The 23,663-nt window shown below is 40.9% G+C and overlaps 1 protein-coding gene across 1 annotated transcript in view; it reads left to right on the top strand.

The window, feature by feature from the left end:
• The window catches only part of LOC126248137 (rapamycin-insensitive companion of mTOR), a 275,241-nt gene that overhangs the window by 151,472 nt on the left and 100,106 nt on the right, over positions 1 to 23,663 (top strand). The window contains exons 15-17 of the mRNA XM_049948829.1: positions 1,574 to 1,775; positions 13,080 to 13,249; positions 18,579 to 18,786. Coding sequence (XP_049804786.1) covers positions 1,574 to 1,775; positions 13,080 to 13,249; positions 18,579 to 18,786 — 580 coding nt within the window. The remainder of the gene's footprint in view (positions 1 to 1,573; positions 1,776 to 13,079; positions 13,250 to 18,578; positions 18,787 to 23,663) is intronic.

The raw sequence follows: 23,663 nt of genomic DNA, 5'->3' as shown, positions 1-23,663 counted from the left end.
AATGTTAAAAACACTTAAATAAGACAAACTAGAGAACATACTGGAACTTGAAAGATAACCCAACTGAAAATAACACCAAAATTGGCCATAAAGTAACACCGAAGTTGGCCCTCAAAATAAAATGCTATTATCATGTTCATAGATATTGTCTATTAACTACATGTCAGTTTACAGATATCATATGAGACAGTGATACCATCTGACATACTCATCCCAATTTAGTTTGTATCAGTGTGAATTCCTGATCATTTGACAGGTTAAATTTGTGTGTCCTTATGTACTGGTGATAGTGGTAATGGATTATTTTCTGTGAGTTAGTCTCCTATTTGTATTATTGCATGTAACTTGTTGACTGAGCCCACATTAATGGTATTTTTTAATAAAAACTTCATTGGTATGGCAGAAAATTTCTCTTGGTCATAACGTCAAAGCCGGGATGTCATGCACAGTTTAATTCAGGACTGTCTTACACTACCTATCGTAGTTCCTGAACACATTCAGCTGTATTCCTGGTAGATTGAAATCTAAAAAATGAATAAGACATAAATGGAGATGCAATGTAACTCAAAATGGGACTAAGAGAATTTTATTTCTCACCAAGAAAAATAAAAAAAAAAGTTACATACCCTTAGATGTGTAGTATATTTTATTTTGAATACATTTCTAGATTCCTCAGCTATGAATATATGTTTATTGCTGTTGGTAACGTGAATACTGACATCTTTATTTAATGGCTAAATTATATCACTTTTATTTGTAGTAGTTAGTATGATGATCAGATGTTTGAATGAGTGACCCTGAGTCAGTAACCATTTGAAGTGGAGCTGTTTTGTTTGAAACTAGTACTGTGGTGTCACCGCCAGACACCACACTTGCTAGGTGGTAGCCTTTAAATCGGCCGCGGTCCGTTAGTATACGTCAGACCCGCGTGTCGCCACTATCAGTGATTGCAGACCGAGCGCCACCACACGGCAGGTCTAGTCTAGAGAGACTCCCTAGCACTCACCCCAGTTGTGCAGCCGACTTTGCTAGCGATGGTTCACTGTCTACATACGCTCTCATTTGCCGAGACGACATCTACGTCATTTACTACGACCTAGCAAGGCGCCATATTCAGTTACTAACAGATAATATTGTGACTCATGTACCGTCAAGAGCGACGTTCATCATAAATGGATTAAAGTTAAGTATCAACTAGCTACGTCCGCTTTCTGAATTCTAATTCCTTGTCATGTTCCAGACCTCACGTCAGTATAGTTCTTCCCTCTTCACGCCAGCCTGCGTGAGCTAAAACGCGTGCATTTCGGCCTCCTCTAGTAACACGGTGTTGGATCTTCTGCCAACCCAACAAGTACTAATGTAAAAATGAAACAAAAAGTGAAGGGCCTTACAATGAATCATTCTGCACAACAGTGTAATTATAAGTTAGCTATACACATACCTAATATCTTTTTCTAGTGTGCACAGTTATGTATCTTACTTCATTGCTACATCCATTAGTGTATATTTGTTTGTCCCTGTCCCTGCTCTTGCTGATGAAAACTTCTGTAATATTTTTATTTTTCAATTTCAGGACAATTTTGAGAAGAGTTCTTACAAGCACGTCAGAATCACTTCGCCTCTATGCAACTCAAATGATGACTGTTTTTCTGAGAGCTAAAGTTACTGATTTTCACAAGTGGGGTGTAGAGATGCTTGTCGCACAGTTACAGGATACATCTAGGAGTGTGTGCCTTGCTGCAGTTTCTGTTCTCATGGAGGCTGTTGAAGAGGAGGTATCTACTTTCCTTTATAACTTGTGTATAAGTATATTGTTTATTGATTTTCCATTTCAGTTACAATAAAGGATTTTTTGTTTTCTTTTTTTTCTATAGATTGTTTCAGTTACACTGTAATTATGTTCAGATAATTATGAGAACCTATATAAATTATTACACCTGTTCATTATGTTGCATATAAAAATCCAGTATTACTAAATATTTGCATAACCAAATTTACTCTCCAGATTAGGATATTCTCGTATTAAATTCATTCTCAAAGTTTAAATGAAATGTGCACGATGCATCAATGCACAACAAAGATTAAATTTGATGGTGGAGTAGTTGACATTTCATATGTATTTACGTCGTAAGATGATTTGCTTCCATATTCAATGATCCAATTCTGGACAGAATCAGTGAAGTTTAGAACTATATCATAATTACTGCACACATGGCAACACTTCGTTGTCAACCACTTCTTTCACAAGCACTCACCTGCATCGCTCTCCTGTGCCTTCTGAGTAGAAAGAGCATTCAGCAGTTTTGAGAGAGTGTTTCTATTTGTGAGAAGGAAAATTGTATGTTTTGACAAGTCACCATTATTCTACCTACTGAAAAGTCTGCACACTACCACACAATGCTCAGACAATTGAAATAACTTTCAAATGTGGTACATTTAGTAAAAATTCCTACAACCCACCATGCTTTCCAATTGAAAATACAGGGTGGCTATAATTAAACTTTCACTACTTCAGCCAGTGTAGACAGAAAACTATTTACCTTATGGATGCACAACTTTATAGGAATAATCTTCAGACCATGTGCTGCAGGATATGCATTGTTAGTAGTGTTATTTCATGAGATGTTGATAGGGGCTGGTACTGGCACAGCAACGTAGTGTTGAAACACAACCATCTGTGGGCATTACAGTTGCAGACAGTCAACATGGGTCTATACAAGGTGAGTGGGGCTTTATTTGTAAAGCTTTTATATCAAAACAACAGCAATAGTGCTGCTGCTCTTGATGGGTATTAACAAATGGTTCAAATGGCTCTGAGTAATATGCGACTTAACTTCGAGTATTAACACCTTAAAGGTATACGAAGAGGTCCTCTTTCTTCACTAGGGATGAATAACATGATTTGGAAGTTTAAATTAACTGTTGGTTAGGGAATTGCTCCTGGGAGAGGCCAATGGCTAGTTGCGCCAGTAGTTATTGAAGAAGTTACTGTTGCCATGGCTAAGAATGCTGGACAGAGTTCAGTTTTCAAGCAGTGCATGAGCTGTGTCGTGACATCTGAACATTCCATGGTCCACTGTTCGAAAAGTGCTGTGAACAATTGTGAAATGGAATCTCTAGTGTAGTTCCAGGCTGTTGTGGATGCAGATGATTGTCACATTGAGCATTGTTTGTAACCTGGAATGTAAACATGGTATACTATTAATAAATGTCACCCTCACATGTTGAAATCAAAATGTATTTCTTTAATAGTTAATTCATTATTTCTCTTCTGTGTGTTCTTACAAATGTTTCCACAAAGTTTCGTTGTCCTACGATCACTTGTTTTTCGTGGGAGCCTTCTCAAGTAGTGAAAATTTAATTATAACCACCCTGTATGCTGAATTACTTCATGGTAACTTTTAATGATGTAACAAGTAAGTTTCTTGCCTCCCCCTCACAGATGCACACATTACTAATTTCTCATCCTGGAAGACTTTTAATAATCATCCTCAAGCTATGAATCCTTATGGAATTTGTCCAAGAAACTTTGTTGAAATTGATTGGAATTAACAAAGTTCAGGAAAGAATGCACTCAGTATCTAGTTTTAAATTTTTTATTTTAATTTTCTGGTAAGCACCAAAATTTTAAAAGTGTGTACACAGAGTGCCAAATAAGTAATGAGACAACTAGCTTTACATCCAAGCTAAGAACTTTGTTTCACTTTCCTTGTTACATAGATTCAAAACAATCCCCTTGCACCTCCACACAATGTTTACATTGATCAGTTGTGTTGTTGAAAAAATGCTGGAAGTCCTGACTGTGTACTTCCTTCAGTCTGTCAGTCACAGCACATTGGATGTCCTCAGTGTCACTGAAACATTTCCCTTGTAAATTTCATTTAATTTTTGGAAATATAAAAAAGTCTGTGGAGCACTTGTGCACCACTAAGGCACTCATCCTCATAAACATGTTGCATGTCTTCATAAAATTCTGATGCTGTTTTTCCTGATTTGCATTAAAATTTTGTCACGGCTCTTTGATCCATGGTGACTTGTTTGACTGTCACTACTTGCACAATGTTACTTTAATGGCAGCTGTGGATGCAATGGCTGAATTATCAACATGATTGAAGCATCTGAGTGTTCAGCACAGTCTAGTGGGTCAAATGATAACCTGTTTGACACTTTCCTGAAAATATTCCTGGGGGAAAACATTATTTCTTTGGCACGCTATGTACATAAGGTCAAGGTATGAGGTAGCTCTTAGCTGTTTCATCATTGTTATCTTCAGGGTTTATTACACCAACATATTTAGTATTTGCAGTTATGTGATCCTGAGGATGCTGGAAGAGAGGAAGGATTATTGAGAAATAATAACCTAACATGCACTAAATTCCTTGATGCTCTCAAACCTCTTTAGCAAATGGAAGCAGGGCTGTAATTGACCACAACAGTCATTACTTTCTTTTCCTACCACAAAACCATCGGAAGAACATGTCATTTGCTAGTTACTAGGGTTTATTCAAATCTGGAACACTTATATCGAATAAAACTGTGGGGTACTCACTGGGAAAGGGTGCACCATTCCTATGCAGGCCATCATCTCAGTCCTTATGCAGACCCCTTCCTGATACCAGGATGGGTGACTAGAGGTGTGATTGAACAATGAGCAGTGATCAGTGAAACCCAGAAGATAATTGTGGTATTGATCCTTTGTGTCACAGCCCCAGAGGGCTCACAATTCTTTTGGGAGCACATATGTGGGGAATGTGGAGCCCAAAGCCATTGCACTACATCTTCCTTTCCTGTGCTGCAGTCTTACACTCTGATTATATCTTTTCTCAGACTTAGTCTGTTGGACGAATTCCATTCTGACAACGTAGCTTGCTTGTGGAACTTAAGTTATGGATTTTCCCTGTGTTGTTTCCATATTTTAAACCACCTATTTTGGCTTAACTTATTTTCAGTCTTACAAATGATAGGACACAGCAGTTAGTCATACTTCTTCACAGGTTTTGTTTGACAAATCTAGATTTCGGCTAGTGTCTAGCCATTATCAGTGCGTTATTTCATAGTATCAATGCATGTCAGTCCCCTGTTGTTCGGGTGTCTGTCACAGTTGTTTCAAGACTACTGAGCAATCTTGAAAGAACTGTGCCAAATAAAACCTGCAAAAAAGGGTGACTCATTGCTGTGCTCTATCATTTGCAAGTCATCACAGATGCTGAGTGCACCCAAATTCATATTGCATCTGGATTTGTCCTCAACCTTATCAAAATTTTGAAGAAAGGTGTGTGTCATACAGGAAATTTTGCACAATACTCAGCATGGTAGCCATTACCTCCTTGTGTATGCTAATAAGTACCTTGTCGTAGCCCCTTACAACGCAGGAAGGCACTATTGATACCTGGGCTGTTACCTCCTTGTGTATGCTAATAAGTAGCTGCCTGTCCATTTGGGGCAACAGGACTCCAAGCAATGGCTATTGAACCAGGTGGCCATTGCTGTGGCTGGGCAGCATCATGGCAGATGTGTGTTGTGAATAGACCTAAGCTAACAGCCTGTAGCCACGAAGCTGGTTTGCTCATGGACAGATGGAAGGTTCCTTCTCTCTGGAGAAATATCTTGCCTTTGTAAATTACAAAATGGTTAAGTCTTAAATAAAATGGGGAATAATACCCAGTCACATGTGCTACTCTCTTGTAAAAAAAAAAACATGGTGACATGCCTGTTTGCCCGCATCTCGTGGTCGTGCGGTAGCGTTCTCGCTTCCCACGCCCGGGTTCCCGGGTTCGATTCCCGGCGGGGTCAGGGATTTTCTCTGCCTCGTGATGGCTGGGTGTTGTGTGCTGTCCTTAGGTTAGTTAGGTTTAAGTAGTTCTAAGTTCTAGGGGACTGATGACCATAGATGTTAAGTCCCATAGTGCTCGGAGCCATTTGAACCATTTGAACCATGCCTGTTACCATAACACTCCATAAGAGCTTAAACATGATCAGGGTTTAATTTTTCACCAGGATTTAATGCTGCAAACTTATGAAGAACTATGTGAACAGTTGGAGAAATGAGGGGGCCATTTGTTATGCTGCATACATCGAGGCCTGCCAGGCAACAGTGTTGATAATGGAGCATTCATCCTTGCTTTTAAGGGGGATTTGCTTCCTGGGAAGGTTAGAGTTATGGTTAACCACTGTGATGTGAAGCTGTAGTTCTCACCCTTGATGTGGTACTTTAAATGTCAGTGTTTTGGACATATGACTTCTGCGGCGTACATCGACCTGATTCGTGGAGACTGGGATTGGTCACTAGTGCTTACAATGTGAGCTATCAGCTGCCCTCCATGTTCCCCATAGTGCAATACCTTAATTAAGGAATGCAAAATCTCGGAACTGAATATCTTTGATTATGTCTACCAGTCTACCAATGACAGGACTCTCTTTCAGGAACTCTGTCCCAGAACTACACTTCAAAAACATGACACCAGGCAGTGGCTGAAGGAACTGTGGACTGTGGGTCCCTGGACTATCTGATACTCTTCAGTTCACACACCCACAGTGGATGAGCCCTCGTAAGAGTCCTGATCATTTAAAGAAGTGAAAGAGAAAAAGAAGAAATCACAGGAGAACGCTACTCCAGTGACTCTGGAGGCACCAGATCCTGCCACCCTGTCTGACCTATGTTTGTTGATGTTGTTCCACCATCACTAGTGGTGGCAGACATCGATCCTGCAATGTCCCCTTGGTACCTTCAAGACTAACCATGATGCCCTTAACATTGTAATCTAATGGAACTGCAGTGAACGTTGCTGTCATCTTCTAGAACTAAATCATTGGACTTCCTTTTGTTCTGTGATCACATGTTCCTCTCAAAGAAACACATTTCACTGATGACTGTTCTTCAACTCTTTGAGGTTACAGTGCACTCTGTTAAAACCTTACTGGACCTGAGAGAGCATCTGGAAGGGTCTGTTCATTGGTTTGCACAGATATAATCAGTGAGTGGATTCCTCTCTGTGCTGTAGTGGAAGCAGTAACAGTGCAGGTGCGAATGACCCCAGCAATCACCATTTGTGATGTTTATTTACCCCCATGCAGGGCACTTACTTACCTTGAAATGACCACTTCAATCCAAACCTCCTTTACTCTTACTTGGGGATTTCACTGTGCACCACCCCATGTGGGGAAGTAGCATGTTGTCTGGTAGGAGCCTTCTGATTAACCAGTTTCTTTTCGGTCTTGATCTGTCTCCCATCACTGACATTACTCTTATCCACTTTGCTGCCACTCATGGCATCTTTTTGTTTATCAACGTTACGATCACTTTACCCCAGTCTTGGTGACATTGTTCACAGTCAACCCTCATCACTTTTAAATGGCTCTCTGGAAAAGCTTACTATCTAATCAAACACAGTATGAAGGAATGTTGGGAGCAGTATGTCTCCTTCTTTGGAATGTATGCCTCTTCATTCCATGTGTGGGCTACGTTTTGTAATCTACTGGGCTGCCAAAGATCAGTAACTGTTCGGGTCTCCTCCTTCTGGCAGTATTTCTCCCGATGCTTTGTTTCTTACTGAACCTCTTGTGACCCCTTTGCAACAGTGTCAGCTTCCTCTTTTTAGTGGCTACCCGTAGAACACGTAAAAAACAATTGGGAGATACACCCTATCCTTTACCCTTCCACCATGTAAAGTATATAATAAACCTTTCATTGATCAGGAATGCTTCAGGCTTTTGACTCATCACATGAATGGCCTCACTCTCTGATTCAGTTCATAATGTTATGATACAACATTTGTGATACTCAGAAACCATCTAGTCTAAGCCTTAAGACTTATTTAGCTGGAAGGTGTTTTCCCTTTTCAGTGCTGTGATATCATCACCCCACTCCTTAAACCAGGCAAAAACCCAACATCCAGTGACAACTACCGACTGATTCGCTTCACCAACATGCTTCATAAACTGATTGGAAAGATGGAAACCTGACGATTATGCCAGGTTTTCGAATCCTGGAGCTTTTTGTCCCCCTGTAAATGTGATTTCCATTTTTTTAAATGCAAACATCTCATTGCAATCTTTTTTTACCCATATAAGGCATACAACATTGCTGTGCACCATCATATTTTACTTACCTACCTTGACTGGGGCTTTTGAGACACTCTAAAGATTTTTGTTATTAGTTTTTAACCTACTGATTGTTTCAGGTAAGTGTTGGTACATCGCTCAGCTCTCCGCAGGTCCAGGAGAACGGTGTCCCTCAGGGCTCCATGCTGTTTGATACACTCTTCCTCATCGCCATTAATGGGGCAGTGACCTCACACTCGCACTGTGTGTCGTCGAGTTTTGCAAATGGTATAGCTCGCAGTCTGTAATCTTGGCTGAATGCCCTCTCCAAGGAGCCATTCAAAGGGCCTCCATTTTGACCCTTTCTCATGGCTTCCAGTTCCCTCCTGTGAAAATGCAAGTCAAGCTTTTCTGTCATTTTACCATGTTTCATCCTGATCCAGAACTCTACTTGAATGCCCAGCACATGGGCATTGTTGCATAGTCCAAATTTTTGGGATTCTTCCAAGAATGAAAAGCTTATATGGCCTCCCCATATTTGTCAACTAAAGACTAGCTGCATGTAAAAGTTGAGTGTTCTGTGCTTCCTTTCACACACCTCTTGGGTGAGTATTACACTACTCTACTCCATTTTTACTGTGCCCTTTTCTCACAACTGGGCTGTATTTGCTATGTTTATGCCTCAGTGGCAGCTTTGGCTTTGAAATTGGACACATTACATCATTGTGGAGAAAGACTGGCAACTTGTATCACCTGAACTAGTTCTGTAGCATCTCCTTGCCAAAGCAAGGATCTTACCTCTCCGATTCCAACAGTACCAACTCTTGCCCACTTACACAATCACCATACAACAATTTCCTAATCATCCAATGTATCAAATCCTTTTTTTATACAGTTGGCGTCAATCCCTTGAAACTCTCCCTTGGGTAGGATTACCAGTTGGAATGCACCTTGTGACTGGCCTCTCAACTCCATAGAATGTTCTCCCTGCGTTTACCCGCATTGTCCACTCCTCCCATCTGCTGCTCTCCCTAGTACCTGAAACATGAATTAGGACCATTCCTTCTGGTAGAAATCCACTGCTGTTGCCTCCACATCAGTCATACTACTGCAACCAATAATTTTCTTTTAGGTGGTAAACCACCTCACGTGGTGGTTGTGGGGTGTTACAGACAGTAGCTGATATCCTGGCGGAATGAACCCTCCTGCTATCTCTCCTTGTTTAGCATATTCTTCTCGATCATTTGCCTCTACAATTGGTGGATCACTCACGGATTGTTGAACCTGGTCTTTTTTTTTCTCCATGAAAGTGGATCTTGTTCTCAGATACAACATTTTAAACTATTTTCGTAATGGGCAGTTTGGTTGCAGTTGGGGCTTATCCTGTCACGTGCTGGGTCTGGATGACCACTGACCCAGCTCCTGTGCCAGCTGCCTTGGTCATCTCTCTTTTACTCCATTTTTACTGCTTTTAGATGCAGGTAGCCCCTTACTTTTGTTGCGTCATATGTTTCATTTTGGGGGTTGCACTCCACTGAGCATTGGGTGTTATTGACCTCATTAATACTTTGACTATAGCAGATCGTGGGTGGGACAGTTGTGGGAGGGACGGCCCCTGTCACTTGCAGAGATCCAGGGGACATTTACATGGCCCCACCCTCCTACTGACCTGTTATTTCTTTCACATTCTTTTATTGTTGTCAGTTCAACTAATATCCATTACATTTTTAGGCTTCTCTCTTTTACTATGAGGAAACTCCTGGCTAGAAGACATTCTTTTGTCTGTTACTGTCTCGGTGCTTAATTGTGTTGGCAGGGCAACCAGTTATGGGTGGGGTATCTCTTGCAACCAATGGGCCCTGGGAAACCCCTCATTCACTGTGATCTATGTGCTGTCCTGATCCATATACTTTTACTTCTCCTTAAATTATTTCTCATCTCTAGCATCCGTATTGCTTTCAAGGCCTCTATTTTACCACTGCTACATACTTTCATAGCTCGATCAAATTTCTGACTGCTGTCACTAACTCCAGGTGAACCGTCTCTTGGCTGACGGTGTGATAGCCACACTGTTTAGTCCTCCAACCAACCAGTCAACGAATTAGGACTGATTTATTTCAAAGAGCTAGATTTTCAGCCAGCCTCATGACTCTTTGGCATCTGTTCCCCTGTTTTACAGAATTATCAAAGTGCTACTGCCATTTACACTGGCCACTATAAAACTATGGATAGGGTGGGCTGAGCCCTTAATTGGTTTGGAGGGGAGGAGAGGGGAGGGGAGAGGGGTTTGGATGTGGGTGAAGTTTCTCTCACCACAGATGAACATTGTGGTATCCCTCATCTGCTCTCTGACCTGCATATACTGACCTATATACTTTTAATTCTCTTTAAATTATTTCCCGTCTCTGAAATCTGTATTGCTTGGAAGGCCATTTTTCACATTCATGATGTAGTACTTAGCAAAATACAAGAAAGTATAAAATCTTACATATTTACATTCATGTACAAAATCTGGCTGATGTCACAAACTCCAGATGAACTATCTCTTGACTGATGGATTTATGACCTCACTGTTTAGTCACTTAACCTGCCCCCAACCACCAACCTACTTACCTACCTACACTATGTGGTCAAAAGTATCCGGACACCCCAAAAAACATACAGTTTTCATATTAGGTGCATTGTGCTGCCACCTACTGCCAGGTACTCCATATCAGCGACCTCAGCAGTCATTAGACATCATGAAAGAGCAGAATTGGGTGCTCCGCGGAACTCATGGACTTCGAACATGGTCTGGTGATTAGTGTCACTTGTGTCATATATCTGTACGTGAGATTTCCACTCTCCTAAACATCCCTAAGTCCACTGTTTCCGATGTGTTGGGGAAGTGGAAACGTGAAGGGACATGTACAGCACAAAAGCTTACAGGCCGACCTAGTCTGTTGACTGACAGAGATCGCTGGCAGTTGAAGAGGGTCGTAATGTGTAATAGGCAGACATCTATCCAGACCATCACAGAGGAATTCCAAACTGCATTAGGATCCACTGCAAGTACTATGACAGTTAGTCGGGAGGTGAGAAAACTTGGATTTCATGGTTGAGCGGCTGCTCGTAAGCCACACATCACACTGGTAAACGCCAAACGATGCCCCACTTGGGGTAAGGAGCGTAAACTTTGGACAATTGAACAGTGGAAAAACACTGTGTTGAGTGATGAATCACGACACACAATGTGGTGATCCGATGGCAGGGTGTGGGTATGGCGAATTCCCAGTGAGTGTCATCTGCCAGAGTGTGTAGTGCCAACAGTAAAATTTTGAGGCAGTGGTGTTATGCTGTGGTCATGTTTTTCATAGAGGGGGCTTGCACCCCTTGTTGTTTTGCATGGCACTATCACAGCACAGGGCCTACATTGATGTTTTAAGCACCTTCTTGCTTCCTACTGTGGAAGAGCAATTGGGGTATGGCGATTGCATCTTTCAACACGATCGACAACCTGTTAATAATGCACGGCCTATGGTGGAGTGGTTACATGACAATAACATCCCTATAATGGACTGGCCTGCACAGAGTCCTGACCTGAATCATATAGAGCACCTTTGGGATGTTTTGGAATGCCAACTTCGTGCCAGGCCTCACCGACCGACATCGATACCTCTCCTCAGTGCAGAACATTGCGAAAAGTGGACTGCCATATGCCAAGAAACCTTCCAGCACCTGATTGAACGTATGCCTGCGAGAGTGGAAGCTGTCATCAAGGCTAAGGATGGGCCAACACCGTATTGAATTCCAGCATTACTGATGAAGGGCACCACGAACTTGTAAATCATTTTCAGCGAGGTGTCCGAATACTTCTGATCACGTAGTGTACCTACCATTTTGTCTCGGACACCTTGCTCCATCTCTTTATGCAGCATGGTCTTTTGGACTGACTGGGTGACACACCAAACTGTTGTGACATTTTAGTTTATACCACATTTTGACAGAGTACACTTAGTTTTTTGTTGGGCATATTACACGTCATATTGTTATGCAGTTGAAAGCAATAATCACCAATAATTCTCATACTACGTATTTAAGTGGTGTAATAGCGTCACAGCTCCTTGACGTTTGTTTCATGTGCTGATGCACTAATATCATCTGAACTCGTACAGGAACTAATAATTTGTGAGTAAGTGTTAATGGACGAGGGATGCTGCATTGCAATGTGCACTAAGTTAGAAATTCGAGTCAGACAGGAACCCGGATGGCTGAAGTGGTTAAAGCAACTGTTCATGAGAAGCAGTAAATCTGGGTTCAAGTCTTGGTCTGGCACAAATTTTCACCTTTCGACATTGCTTTACCACAGTGCGCTGTGCTGCAGGAAATCATAAAATTCCACCCATCCCTTCCATTTCTTTCCACGTTCTCTATTTCATATAAATTGTCATACTATATTGGGTAGGCAGTTTCAAAAGTGCAATGTTTTTATGGAAGTACCGCAAGAGATGTGAACTCCAAGCAATATTTTTTTCGAAAACCTACATCCATGACTTCATTATTTCTTCTCAAATTGAACTAATTTAATATTTCTGATAGTTTGTGTTAGGTGTATGGTATTGGGCAAACATCCCAAAAAGAACATAGTTTAAGACACATTTTACTGCTGAACATTCTCATTAGAATCTACTTGATCATTTCCTGACACATTGCCAGTTTTAGAGATGACTTTTATGTTAACACTTGTTTTCATAACAGCTTCTAAGTATATGAACATTAACAAAGATTATTAATAGCTCACTATGTCCCCCTTAATGTACTTTTTATTTTTTGTGCTGACTTTTATTTCTGTTCATGTTTCTTGTGAGAGTTATGTTTTAAGTGATTTACTTTCTGATTATGATGTAGGTTTCATTTTCCCCATATTTTATCAGATTATTTTATTTGTTGTTAAGTCATGTTGATCTGTTTGTACGCAACTAAGAATTGGGGTATAAAATAATATTATTTGTAGCTATTAATTGTTTTATTACAGATACATTTTCTCTTCTTGTCTCCAGGTGTATTTAGAGGCACTTATTTCTCATCGGCCTTCATTGCTGCATTTGGGAGACAGAGGGCTTCTCTTATTTATTCGTTTCTTCTCTACACCAGCTGGATTTAGCTTATTCCAAGATGACAATGTGGTTTCCAACCATCTTCATCATTGGTTTACTAGCTACAATTACAGGTGAGTTTCGATTACATTTGTACCAATGACAATTCATAGTTCTCTTAAGAACATGAATTAAAATCCTTTGTTTATCTTTTTTTTATTTTTATTTAATATTTAGACTGGTGATGTATTCTAGGGTGTTAACAGTTACACCTTTATTTGTACCATGCAGGCCTTCTTGTTACTTATTCTGGAGGGACATAACACTAATAGTATTAACCCTGGTAGCTACTCTTGTGAATTTCATGCACTACATGATTCTTTTTCACAATATTTCCACTGTCTCCCTTGTTGAGACAGATTTCAAGAATGTTAAGATTAGATTCACTTGATATTACATATTTTTTATGATATACTTAATAGACCTGTTTCAAAGGAATAATGTTCAAATTCTTATCTGGCGCAATTGATGTAGTATTTTATGGTTTCCCTAAATTGCTTTTCTCAAATGGGCAGCTGATTCTTTAATCCAGGGATACAGGTATGACCTTTATTTGTTGGTTGCTGCCCTTTCTCCTTGTCTTCTATAATCAGTATACCATTGTAATAACCTGAGGCAATTGTTACTTGCAAATATGTTTACACAAATGTGTGACACCCTTAAAAAATAAATGTGTTCACACAAATGTGACAACCTTCAAAAATTATCACACCACTTCAGAGTAACAGACTATGCCATAACCAGATATTATAATCAGATGTTAGTCTTCTTTGCTAATGGTTTCAAACAGCACATTGCTTTTTGGTAATCATTAATCATAGTTGACAAATGCTGCAGGCACTATTACTATACCTCTGATGACACATATGTATCTCATGGACTCGTATCTCCGTGAGTGCATTGCAGTGTGGCACTTACGTTTTGTGTCATCAACAATTTACTGTAGAAAGTTTTGATACTCACTGCCTTTCCTCAGTTTCTCAGATTACCTTTTTTCATAGTGAACGGCAGTGTATGAGAAAGTGCTTAGGCTCACCATTGTTATGTGGCAAGATATATATATGTATGATCTCAACATGAGCTCCACTCTCACACTTCCCGGAGACACCCAACACTCAGTTCATTTCTGATGACGGTTTGTTGCTGAAGCCTTATCAAAAATAAAACATTTATTTCAAATCACTCTTCACTGCAACCATGAAAATGATGAATAGTGTGTGGAATGTTAATAACTAGCTGCTTTAAAATGTGGCCTCAATTTTTGGCCATATGTAATATATGATTTCTACTTGTCAACGGTGTATGTGACATATTGTAGCGACTTCATTGACTACTTCTGTTTCAGCAATCTGAGGAAAGAAATAAAACTGATATTTTGCAACTGATTCTTTTTGACGTATATTTTTAATGCTTAAAAGAAAGTAGTGTGTATATTTCAACACTACATTCTTTAAGACTACACTTCCTATCTGTAACAGTACTGTAGTGGGATAAATTGACTCACTGTCAACATTTTTTGTTGGTGTCTGCAGTAAACCTGATCAATATTTGGCAAACACGTCATGCCCGAGCTCAGTCTGAATTACAGTCATAAAATACATTACGTCAACGTTGTTTTCTTTTAAAAGTTTTTCTACAAGTTTCTTAACATTATCATAGCCACTGTACTTTGCATGGCATTACACTTTAAAAACTTATAATTTCTAAATTTGTGTTTTTTTCCCACTATTATTTAAAATCAGATCTGTGGGATGAAATATCTGAGCTGAAGTCTTAAACCCCTAATGCTTGGGATCCTCCCTGGAATGAAATGTCTCAGCTAAAGCCATAAACCCCTTATGTGAGGGATCCTTCTTTTTCAGCATAGCAAGTTTGTCTCCCCCCCCCCCCCCCTCACCCCCCTCACCCCTCCCCTAGAACAAATATACAAATATGAACTAAAAACTGGTATGTTCCGATGCAGATGAAATCATTTCTAGGGTCTCTGTCTGTGCTGCTGTGTGGTTATGAACATGGTGTCTTCCTTGGCGAAGTTTTTATAGAATGAGTCTGAATCCTCTGTCACCTGCCTCAAACCAGCTCTAAGTTTAAAAATAATTGGTGACCTGGGAATCAGATCCTACCCATCTAGCATGAGAACTACTTAATAATAAAACTTTCTTTCTTCATACTGATTTCCCTACGTTCTTAATTTTCAATTTACTACTGAAAGTTTGTTGTGCTCTATCTACATCTACATCTGCCAGAGGCTCATTGATTTCTAACTGAAGCAACAGGTTAAACTTATTTTTCACGTTCACCATGAAGCTGTCAGCTTAAATTCTAAACCTGTTTCTTCTGTTATCACTTCCCACCTCTCTTTACCTTTCTCCCTCTCAACATGTCCAGATCTTTTGTAGCCGTGTCTGATTCAGCCTGAAGGGCAGCAGTTTTTCCCTACTCTTCTTCTATCTCCCTGTATCTACTACATATCCTACGAAACCACTCAAGAACTTAATTTATTTCCCAAGTTCTTATGCCACTGTAGTCACCCCTGTGGAAAAAACTAAAGCACCCATCACACCATACCCTGGAAATAACAGTTCTACAGCCGGCCAGAGTGGCCGAGCGGTTTAGGCGCTACAGTCTGGAACCGCGCGACCGCTATGGTCGCAGGTTCGAATCCTGCTTCGGGCATGGATATGTGTGATGTCTTAGGTTAGTTAGGTTTAAGTAGTTCTAAGTTCCAGGGGACTGATGACCTCAGCAGTTTAGTCCCATAGTGCTCAGAGCCATTTGAACCATTTTTTAACAGTTCTACAGCAAGTCTGGCACTTTTCACTAATGATAAAAATAATACTTTAGAAAGAATAAGTCAATTACATTACCAATAAAAAAGGAAACACAGTTGCAAAAGTTGGTATAAAAGTAACTGTATGTAAACAAATTACTATTGTAAATTCCTGAATCCAAACAACTTAAATTAACACTGTGTTCTGGAAATATGAACTAAATAATGAAGGAATACACTCAACTTAAATTGCTGGAAAGAAAAAAGGACAGTTAAATGAGATTCTCTAGTTTACTACGCCAAAAAAAAAAAAAAAAAAAAAAACACTCTCTCCCTTCTTGCTTGGTGCAGAGCTGTCAACTGTACCTATGATCCTGAGATCTAACCACTGAACTGGAATATGCACACCACTAGTAGTTCATACACCCCCTCCAACTGGCTCATAGCAACTTCTGCCAATATTCTCCAAAACAAAAAAACAAGAATACATTTCAAAATCAGTAGATCGAAAGACATGTAAAACATGCGCTCTCAAATTTCTGTGGACACAAATGGAATTTATTTGTGTCAGTTTAACCTCACCAACTTCACTTTGTTCAGTAAACACGACCTCCAGCTTATGGTTCCATGCTCAACTGTAAGATGAATCTCTCTACTGGGCATTTCATGCTTACTAAAAGACAACACTCATCTAGAAAATCCAGAAAAGGACTAAACAGAATTACATGCCTGCATGTGGGAACACAACACTATTTCTTGTAGTCTTTCCATATTTGAAAAGTAACTTCATCAGTCTTCGAAGGATCACTAACTGCTGACTTCAGTTAAACATTAAATCATCAACTCCCCTCTACGGGGCACCTCTACCCCATGATGGCTGTCAGTAGACTTCTGGTTTCAAGATTTAGCATTTACCCCTTTCAGTCATTCAGTCATCAGGATAAGAATTAAAGAATCTCCATTGACTATTTCCTATTCCCTTACTAGAAAGTCTCTTAGAAGGTGCCGCTTCCTGCCAGGATCTCCAGAAGTTTATTTACACCAGGAGCTGGAAACCACTGGCAATCATGGGAAAATTACTCACCCTGCAGCCATCTAGTAAGCTCAGACCACACAATCCATTTAGGAAGATTAGGGAAAGACTGCTCCATCATCTTCAAGTGAAACTAAAGTGTCCTCCTCCAGCTACTAGACTGTGGCCCTGGCATCCACAGTAATAAACAGGATGAGGACGTGGGTGTGGGCAGGAAGTGATATGTTACAGTTGGATTTTCTGTCCTTTATCAGTTTATGTAACTCTTTGCAGAGGCCTTCTATGCTCTCATCATAATGTGAACACATTTCTACTGCAGATTTCTGTGCTACATGTTTTGTTTGTTTAATAAACAAAGTCTTGCTATTCTTGTTGATATTCATTCAATATCTGTAATGCTTCTTTATTTTCTTGTTGACATTAAATCCTGCTGAGGTATTTCCTTCCTACCCTGCTTCTCTTTCATGAAACACTTGGCTCAATTTCAATTCTATTTGGCACTTCTTTCAGCTTTTCTGACAACACTGCTGTGACCCATTTGATGTTATGTAACACTTTCTCCATCTCCATTAACCTATCAGTATATCCAAAAGTGGTGTCCTGTGTACCCTGGCCTAAAGACATATTTTTAATTCCTTCAGCCTTCTAAGTTTGATATTGTGGCACCAACATGCTGCCCATGTGCATGCAGAGCCATGAGTTCCTGAGTCATATCAGTCATGTAACCGTCTTTCTGTTTTTGTTTGACTTGTAAAGTGTTTCAGTGAAAATGATTAGAGATCATGGCCCAGTTTGGTGAGCAGTCCATCAGCACTTGTTTGCCTTAAAGCTATCCGTCAGGCTGATTACATTATGGGTACTTCACAGTTACGTGGGGTGGATATCTTGAATGGATATTGTATGGTTCTCCTTCTTCTGTTTCTTATTCTGGATTGCTCATCCTATCTACAAAATACTTTTTATTTACAAACAAATGAGAGCAAAAAGAATAAAGTATGTACTTGATTGGAAGTTATGTATTTTTAATATATCTTACTTTTTTTCTATCGTGTTTATTTCATTTCTCTTTCCTTTAATTCATATTTCCTTCTCAGTCTGTTCTCATCATCTCTGGACTGAAACTGACACAGTGCTTACCAATAAAATACTGTTGTAGTATCTCTGACAACTCCCTCTTCATCTTTGTCTTGCTTTCAGAAGATGGTCATCTCTCTTTCTGTGGTCTGAGTGGTCTGCTCTTCCTTTCAACCTTCTCAAACCTATCCCTCCTGATAAGGGAACTAGTAGTTCTGAAAGATAAGACAGTTTCTTATACTTTTGTGTCTTTATCAGCAGTACTGAGAATTTTGCCTGCTGAAGGTAAGTACCCATTCTGTATTGTAGTTCTGTTTCCAATCAGCTGCATGTTATCATGTTTTAAGAAAATTTATATTAATAGTCTGTAAATGTACTTTTCCATACAATTATGAAATTCTATACAAAAGATGTGCAAAAAATGTTACTGACTCAACTCAACTAAGCTAATCCAGTGTAAATTGAATTTTTTGTATGGTACAACGGTGCATTAAGAGAGAAAATGTCTAATACTCTTTATGAACAGGTATGTTGGTGTCATTGAGGGCGAACTGCACGATTCTCTTACCTTACATAAAAGAGGAGAAGATGGGCGTTATGTCCGGCGGATCAGCAATGTGAAACAGCGTGTTGCTGATGTATATGTGCCACCGCATCTGTATGGACAGTTAGCTCAACATGAAGCTGGTTTTAGAATGCTTCTGGATGGGGGTCATTTGAGCTCCTATTTTCAGGTACAAAGGACTCAATGTAAAGGAATTTCTTAGATAAATCTTCAGCATGTCTGTTTGTCTAAGTAGAGTATACTTTCTGAACGTTTCGCCATCATCTTCATTATTCACGACTGCAGTAATGCAAAGTCATTTGTTTTGTTCAGAATCATATAATTTTTCATTTGAAATTTGAAAGAAAGCCTCATTTGTTGTTTACCACCGTTATGACATTTTGTCAGTTCTACAAAATCACTGAACAACAAAATGTTTGAAATCTGTAATGCTTAGGTAACAGTGCTAGATAAGAGTTATCATTCCAAAAGTTTAATTACTGTGACTCTGTTCAGTAACTGAAAATACTAGCAGTTGCAAGGTCTCATAGAACAGCAAATGCGATTTGTGATTTCGTCGCGGCATCAAATGCGGGGCATCTCTCGTCGTCGTCTCTACCTCCTTTTCCTCCTTATGACGAGACGGCAGAAGACTGGTCTGATTACAAAAAACGTCTTCGACAGCACTTCTTGGCATTTCATGTTGCGGATGACCAAACTTGTAAGTCTGTTCCTTTCATGGATTTCACCTCAAATGTATCGGTTGTTGTTGCAATTGGCTCCTTTGAAAGGTCCTGCGTCTTTGTCCTTTGCTGAAATGTGCTCACTTCTGTCCATCTATTTTCAAAAGCATATGCATGTGGTAGCCTCTCGTGTTGCCTTTTATCGTTGTCAAAAACAACCGAATCAATCCTATTGCGCTTGGGCTGCTGAACTTCACGACCTCAGTAGAAATTGTCAATTTGTTACTGAAGTTCACAGAGAATCCTACGCCGATTCCATGGTACGGGATGCTATTATCCGATTGGCGCCCAACAAAGAAGTTAGGCAACGTCTACATCTACATCTACATCCACACTCTGCAAGCCACCTGACGGTGTGTGGCGGAGGGTTCTCCCTTCTATTCCAGTCTCGTATTGTTCGTGGAAAGAAGGATTGTCGGTATGCCACTGTGTGGGCTCTAATCTCTCTGATTTTATCCTCATGGTCTCTTCGCGAGATATACGTAGGAGGGAGCAATATACTGCTTGACTCTTCGGTGAAGGTATGTTCTTGAAACTTCAACAAAAGCCCGTACCGAGCTACTGAGCATCTCTCCTGCAGAGTCTTCCACTGGAGTTTATCTATCATCTCCGTAACGCTTTCGCGATTACTAAATGATCCTGTAATGAAGCGTGCTGCTCTCCATTGGATATTCTCTATCTCTTCTATCAACACTATCTGGTACGGATCCCACACTGCTGAGCAGTATTCAAGTAGCGGGCAAACAAGCGTGCTGTAACCTACTTCCTTTGTTTTCAGATTGCATTTCCGTAGGATTCTTCCAATGAATCTCAGTCTGGCATCTGCTTTACCGACGATCAACTTTATATGATCATTCCATTTTAAATCACTCCTAATGCGTACTCCCAGATAATTTATGGAATTAACTGCTTCCAGTTGCTGACCTGCTATATCGTAGCTAAATGATAAGGGATCTTTCTCTCTGTGTATTCGCAGCACATTACACTTGTCTACATTGAGATTCAATTGCCATTCCCTGCACCATGCGTCAATTCGCTGCAGATCCTCCTGCATTTCAGTACAATTTTCTATTGTTACAACCTCTCGATATACCACAGCATCATCCGCAAAAAGCCTCAGTGAACTTCCGATGTCATTCAGAAGGTCATTTATGTATATTGTGAATAGCAACGGTCGTACGACACTCCCCTGCGGCACACCTGAAATCACTCTTACTTCGGAAGACTTCTCTCCATTGAGAATGACATGCTGTGTTCTGTTATCTAGGAACTCTTCAATCCAATCACACAATTGGTCTGATAGTCCATATGCTCTTACTTTGTTAATTAAACGACTGTGGGGAACTGTATCGAATGCCTTGCGGAAGTAAAGAAACACGGCATCTACCTGTGAACCCGTGTCTATGGCCCTCTGAGTCTCGTGGACGAATAGCACAAGCTGAGTTTCACACGACCGTCTTTTTTGAAACCCATACTGATTCCTACAGAGTAGATTTCTAGTCTCCAGAAAAGTCATTATACTGTAACATAATACGTGTTCCAAAATTCTACAACTGATCGACATTAGAGATATAGGTCTATAGTTCTGCACATCTGTTTGACGTCCCTTCTTGAAAACGGGGATGACCTGTGCCCTTTTCCAATCCTTTGGAACGCTACGCTCTTCTAGAGACCTACAGTACACCGCTGCAAGAAGGGGGGCAAGTTCCTTCGCGTACTCTGTGTAAAATCGAACTGGTATCCCATCAGGTCCAGCAGCCTTTCCTCTTTTGAGCGATTTTAATTGTTTCTCTATCCCTCTGTCGTCTATTTCGATATCTACCATTTTGTCATCTGTGCGACAATCTAGGGAAGGAACTATAGTGCAGTCTTCCTCTGTGAAACGGCGTGCCCTTCAGTTGACGTCCTATCCATCGCTCAGTCTTTTGAAATTTCTCGCGCCGCTGGAGCGCAAATAGAGGCATGGTGTGACGTCGGGGAAATACAACCTCTGTGTGCTGTTGACGAAGCGTGTGGTGTGTCCCCGCCGGCCGACGTGGCCGCAGTATGCTCCCAAGCGGCAGCCTCAGCCTGACCGTAAACAACCCTCTAAGAATCTGCAGAAAAACCCACGGCAACTTCCTTCATGTCCGCGGTGTTTTACGAAACATTCACGAGAGGATTGTTCACAACCTTGGGCCATGTGTCACAACTGCAAAAAAAGGGGTCATGTGTCATCCGTTTGCAAATCCGAACGCATACATGATGTTCATGAACATGGCCCTGATTCTGATTGTGTGTTGTCTGTCAATTCTACTTCTTCCCTTTTGGGGAAGTTATTCCTCACTGTCCAAATACTTGGTCGAGATGTTCGCATGCAGGTGGATACTGGTTCTGCAGCCACTATCATCAATTCTCAGACGTATCTTCAGTTGGGTTCTCCAATCCTGTCATCTGTCACTAAGCAATTACAGACTTACAATAAACAGAAGATTTCTCTCTTGGGACAATTTGATGCTGAGGTATCTTACAAATCTGTCATTTGTACTGTTCCCATATTTGTGGTCACCCATAGTAACGCGGAGAATCTTTTTGGTTTTGATGCCTTTCGCGTTTTTGGGTTCTCCATAGATGAGTCTGTCAATATCATCTCTGATGCTATTCTTTATGCTCAATTGGATTCCTTGTCGACGACATTTTCGTCCCTTTTTTTCTCCTGGGTTAGGCCGTGCAAACGACTTTGAAGCTCATTTCATGCTCAAACCCACTGCTCGGCCTAAGTTTTTTTTGGGCTCAGACCATTCCTGTGGCCCTTCGTGATCGGATCAAACGGGAGCTGGATCGTCTCACTGCTTCAGGAGTCTTGCTTCTTGTCACTTCCAGTGAGTGGTCCTCTCCTGTCGTTGTCGTTGCTAAGCCAAATGGTGATATTCGTCTCTGTGGCGATTTCAAAGCCACTGCAAATGCTCAATGCCTTATCGACACTTACCTTATGCCTTGACCTGAAGAATTGTTCACTGAACTTGCTGGAGGCCAGTATTTTTCTAAACTTAACCTGTCAGAAGCTTATCATCAACTTCCTCTCGACGCTGCTTCCCGGCAGTTTCTGGTCCTTAACACGCCTTTCGGCCTCTATCCATACCAACGATTGCTATTTGGGGTTGCCAGCGCCCTTGCTCTCTTTCAGCGATTCTTGGAACAATCATTGCTCCCTGTCCCTGGGTATATAAATTACATGGACGACATTTTTGTCACTGGCTCCACCACTGAAGAACATCTTCAAAATCTCCGCACACTTTTTCATGTCTTACAGACTGCCGGTCTTAAGTCTAATCTTCAGAAATCAAAATTTTTTTGGGCATCTATCACGTACTTGGTGTTTCAACTCTCTCAGGATGGTATTCGTCCGCTTCAGCAAACTGTCGCTGCGATCGATGCCCTTCCTCGCCCTACATCTGTTAAGGAACTGCAGGCCTTCTTGGGGAAAACAGCATACTATCACAGGTTTTTACCATCTGCTGCTTCGGTGGCTCAGCCGTTGCATCACCTGTTGCATAAAAACATGCCTTTTCACTGGTCCGCGTCATGCGATGCGGCTTTCCAGAAATTGAAGACTATGCTGAAACAGGCCCCGTGCCTGGCTACTTATCGACCTGGCCAACAACTTGTTCTTGCCATGGACACCTCTCAATACGGGGTTGGTGCAGTCCTTGTGCACCGTTTTTCTGACGGTTCTGAACAACCCATTGCTTATGCCTCCAAAACGCTCACGGATGCCCAACAAAAGTATTCTCAAATTGAAAAAGAAGCTTTGGCCATTATTTATGCTCTTCGTAAGTTTGGTGTTTTTCTCTATGGATCCAAATTTCATCTTTTTAACGGATCACAAACCACTTTTTTCCTTGTTTCATTCATCAACGTCATTTCCCAACAAGGCTGCACACTGCCTCCAGCATTGGGCTCTTTACTTGTCTCGTTTCAATTATGAGATTCATTTCCTGCCAACGGCTCAACATGCGAATGCTGATGCACTGTCTCACCTTCCCATGGGTCCTGATCTGGCATTCGATAGGGACGAACTTTTGTGTTTCCACCTGGATGTTGCCGAGCAGCGGGTTGTGGACGGGTTCCCCATCACCGGGGACCAGCTGGCGGCTGCTACGGTTTCTGACCCTACCCTCTCCGGGTTTTACGCTGTATTCAGAAGGGTTGGCCAGATCATCTGTCCGCTAAGACTTCTGATCCGTTGCGGAACTACTACGCTTTGCGTTACCGCCTCACGGGTAGGGATGGTGTTATCATCCTTTCCACCGACAATGCTTCGCTGCGTGTTGTGGTACCTGCG

The sequence above is a fragment of the Schistocerca nitens genome, chromosome 3 (assembly GCF_023898315.1).
Source record: "Schistocerca nitens isolate TAMUIC-IGC-003100 chromosome 3, iqSchNite1.1, whole genome shotgun sequence".
Taxonomy (NCBI): domain Eukaryota; kingdom Metazoa; phylum Arthropoda; class Insecta; order Orthoptera; family Acrididae; genus Schistocerca; species Schistocerca nitens.
Note: the sequence above shows the minus strand (reverse complement) of the source record. Positions and strands in the feature narration are given on the sequence as shown.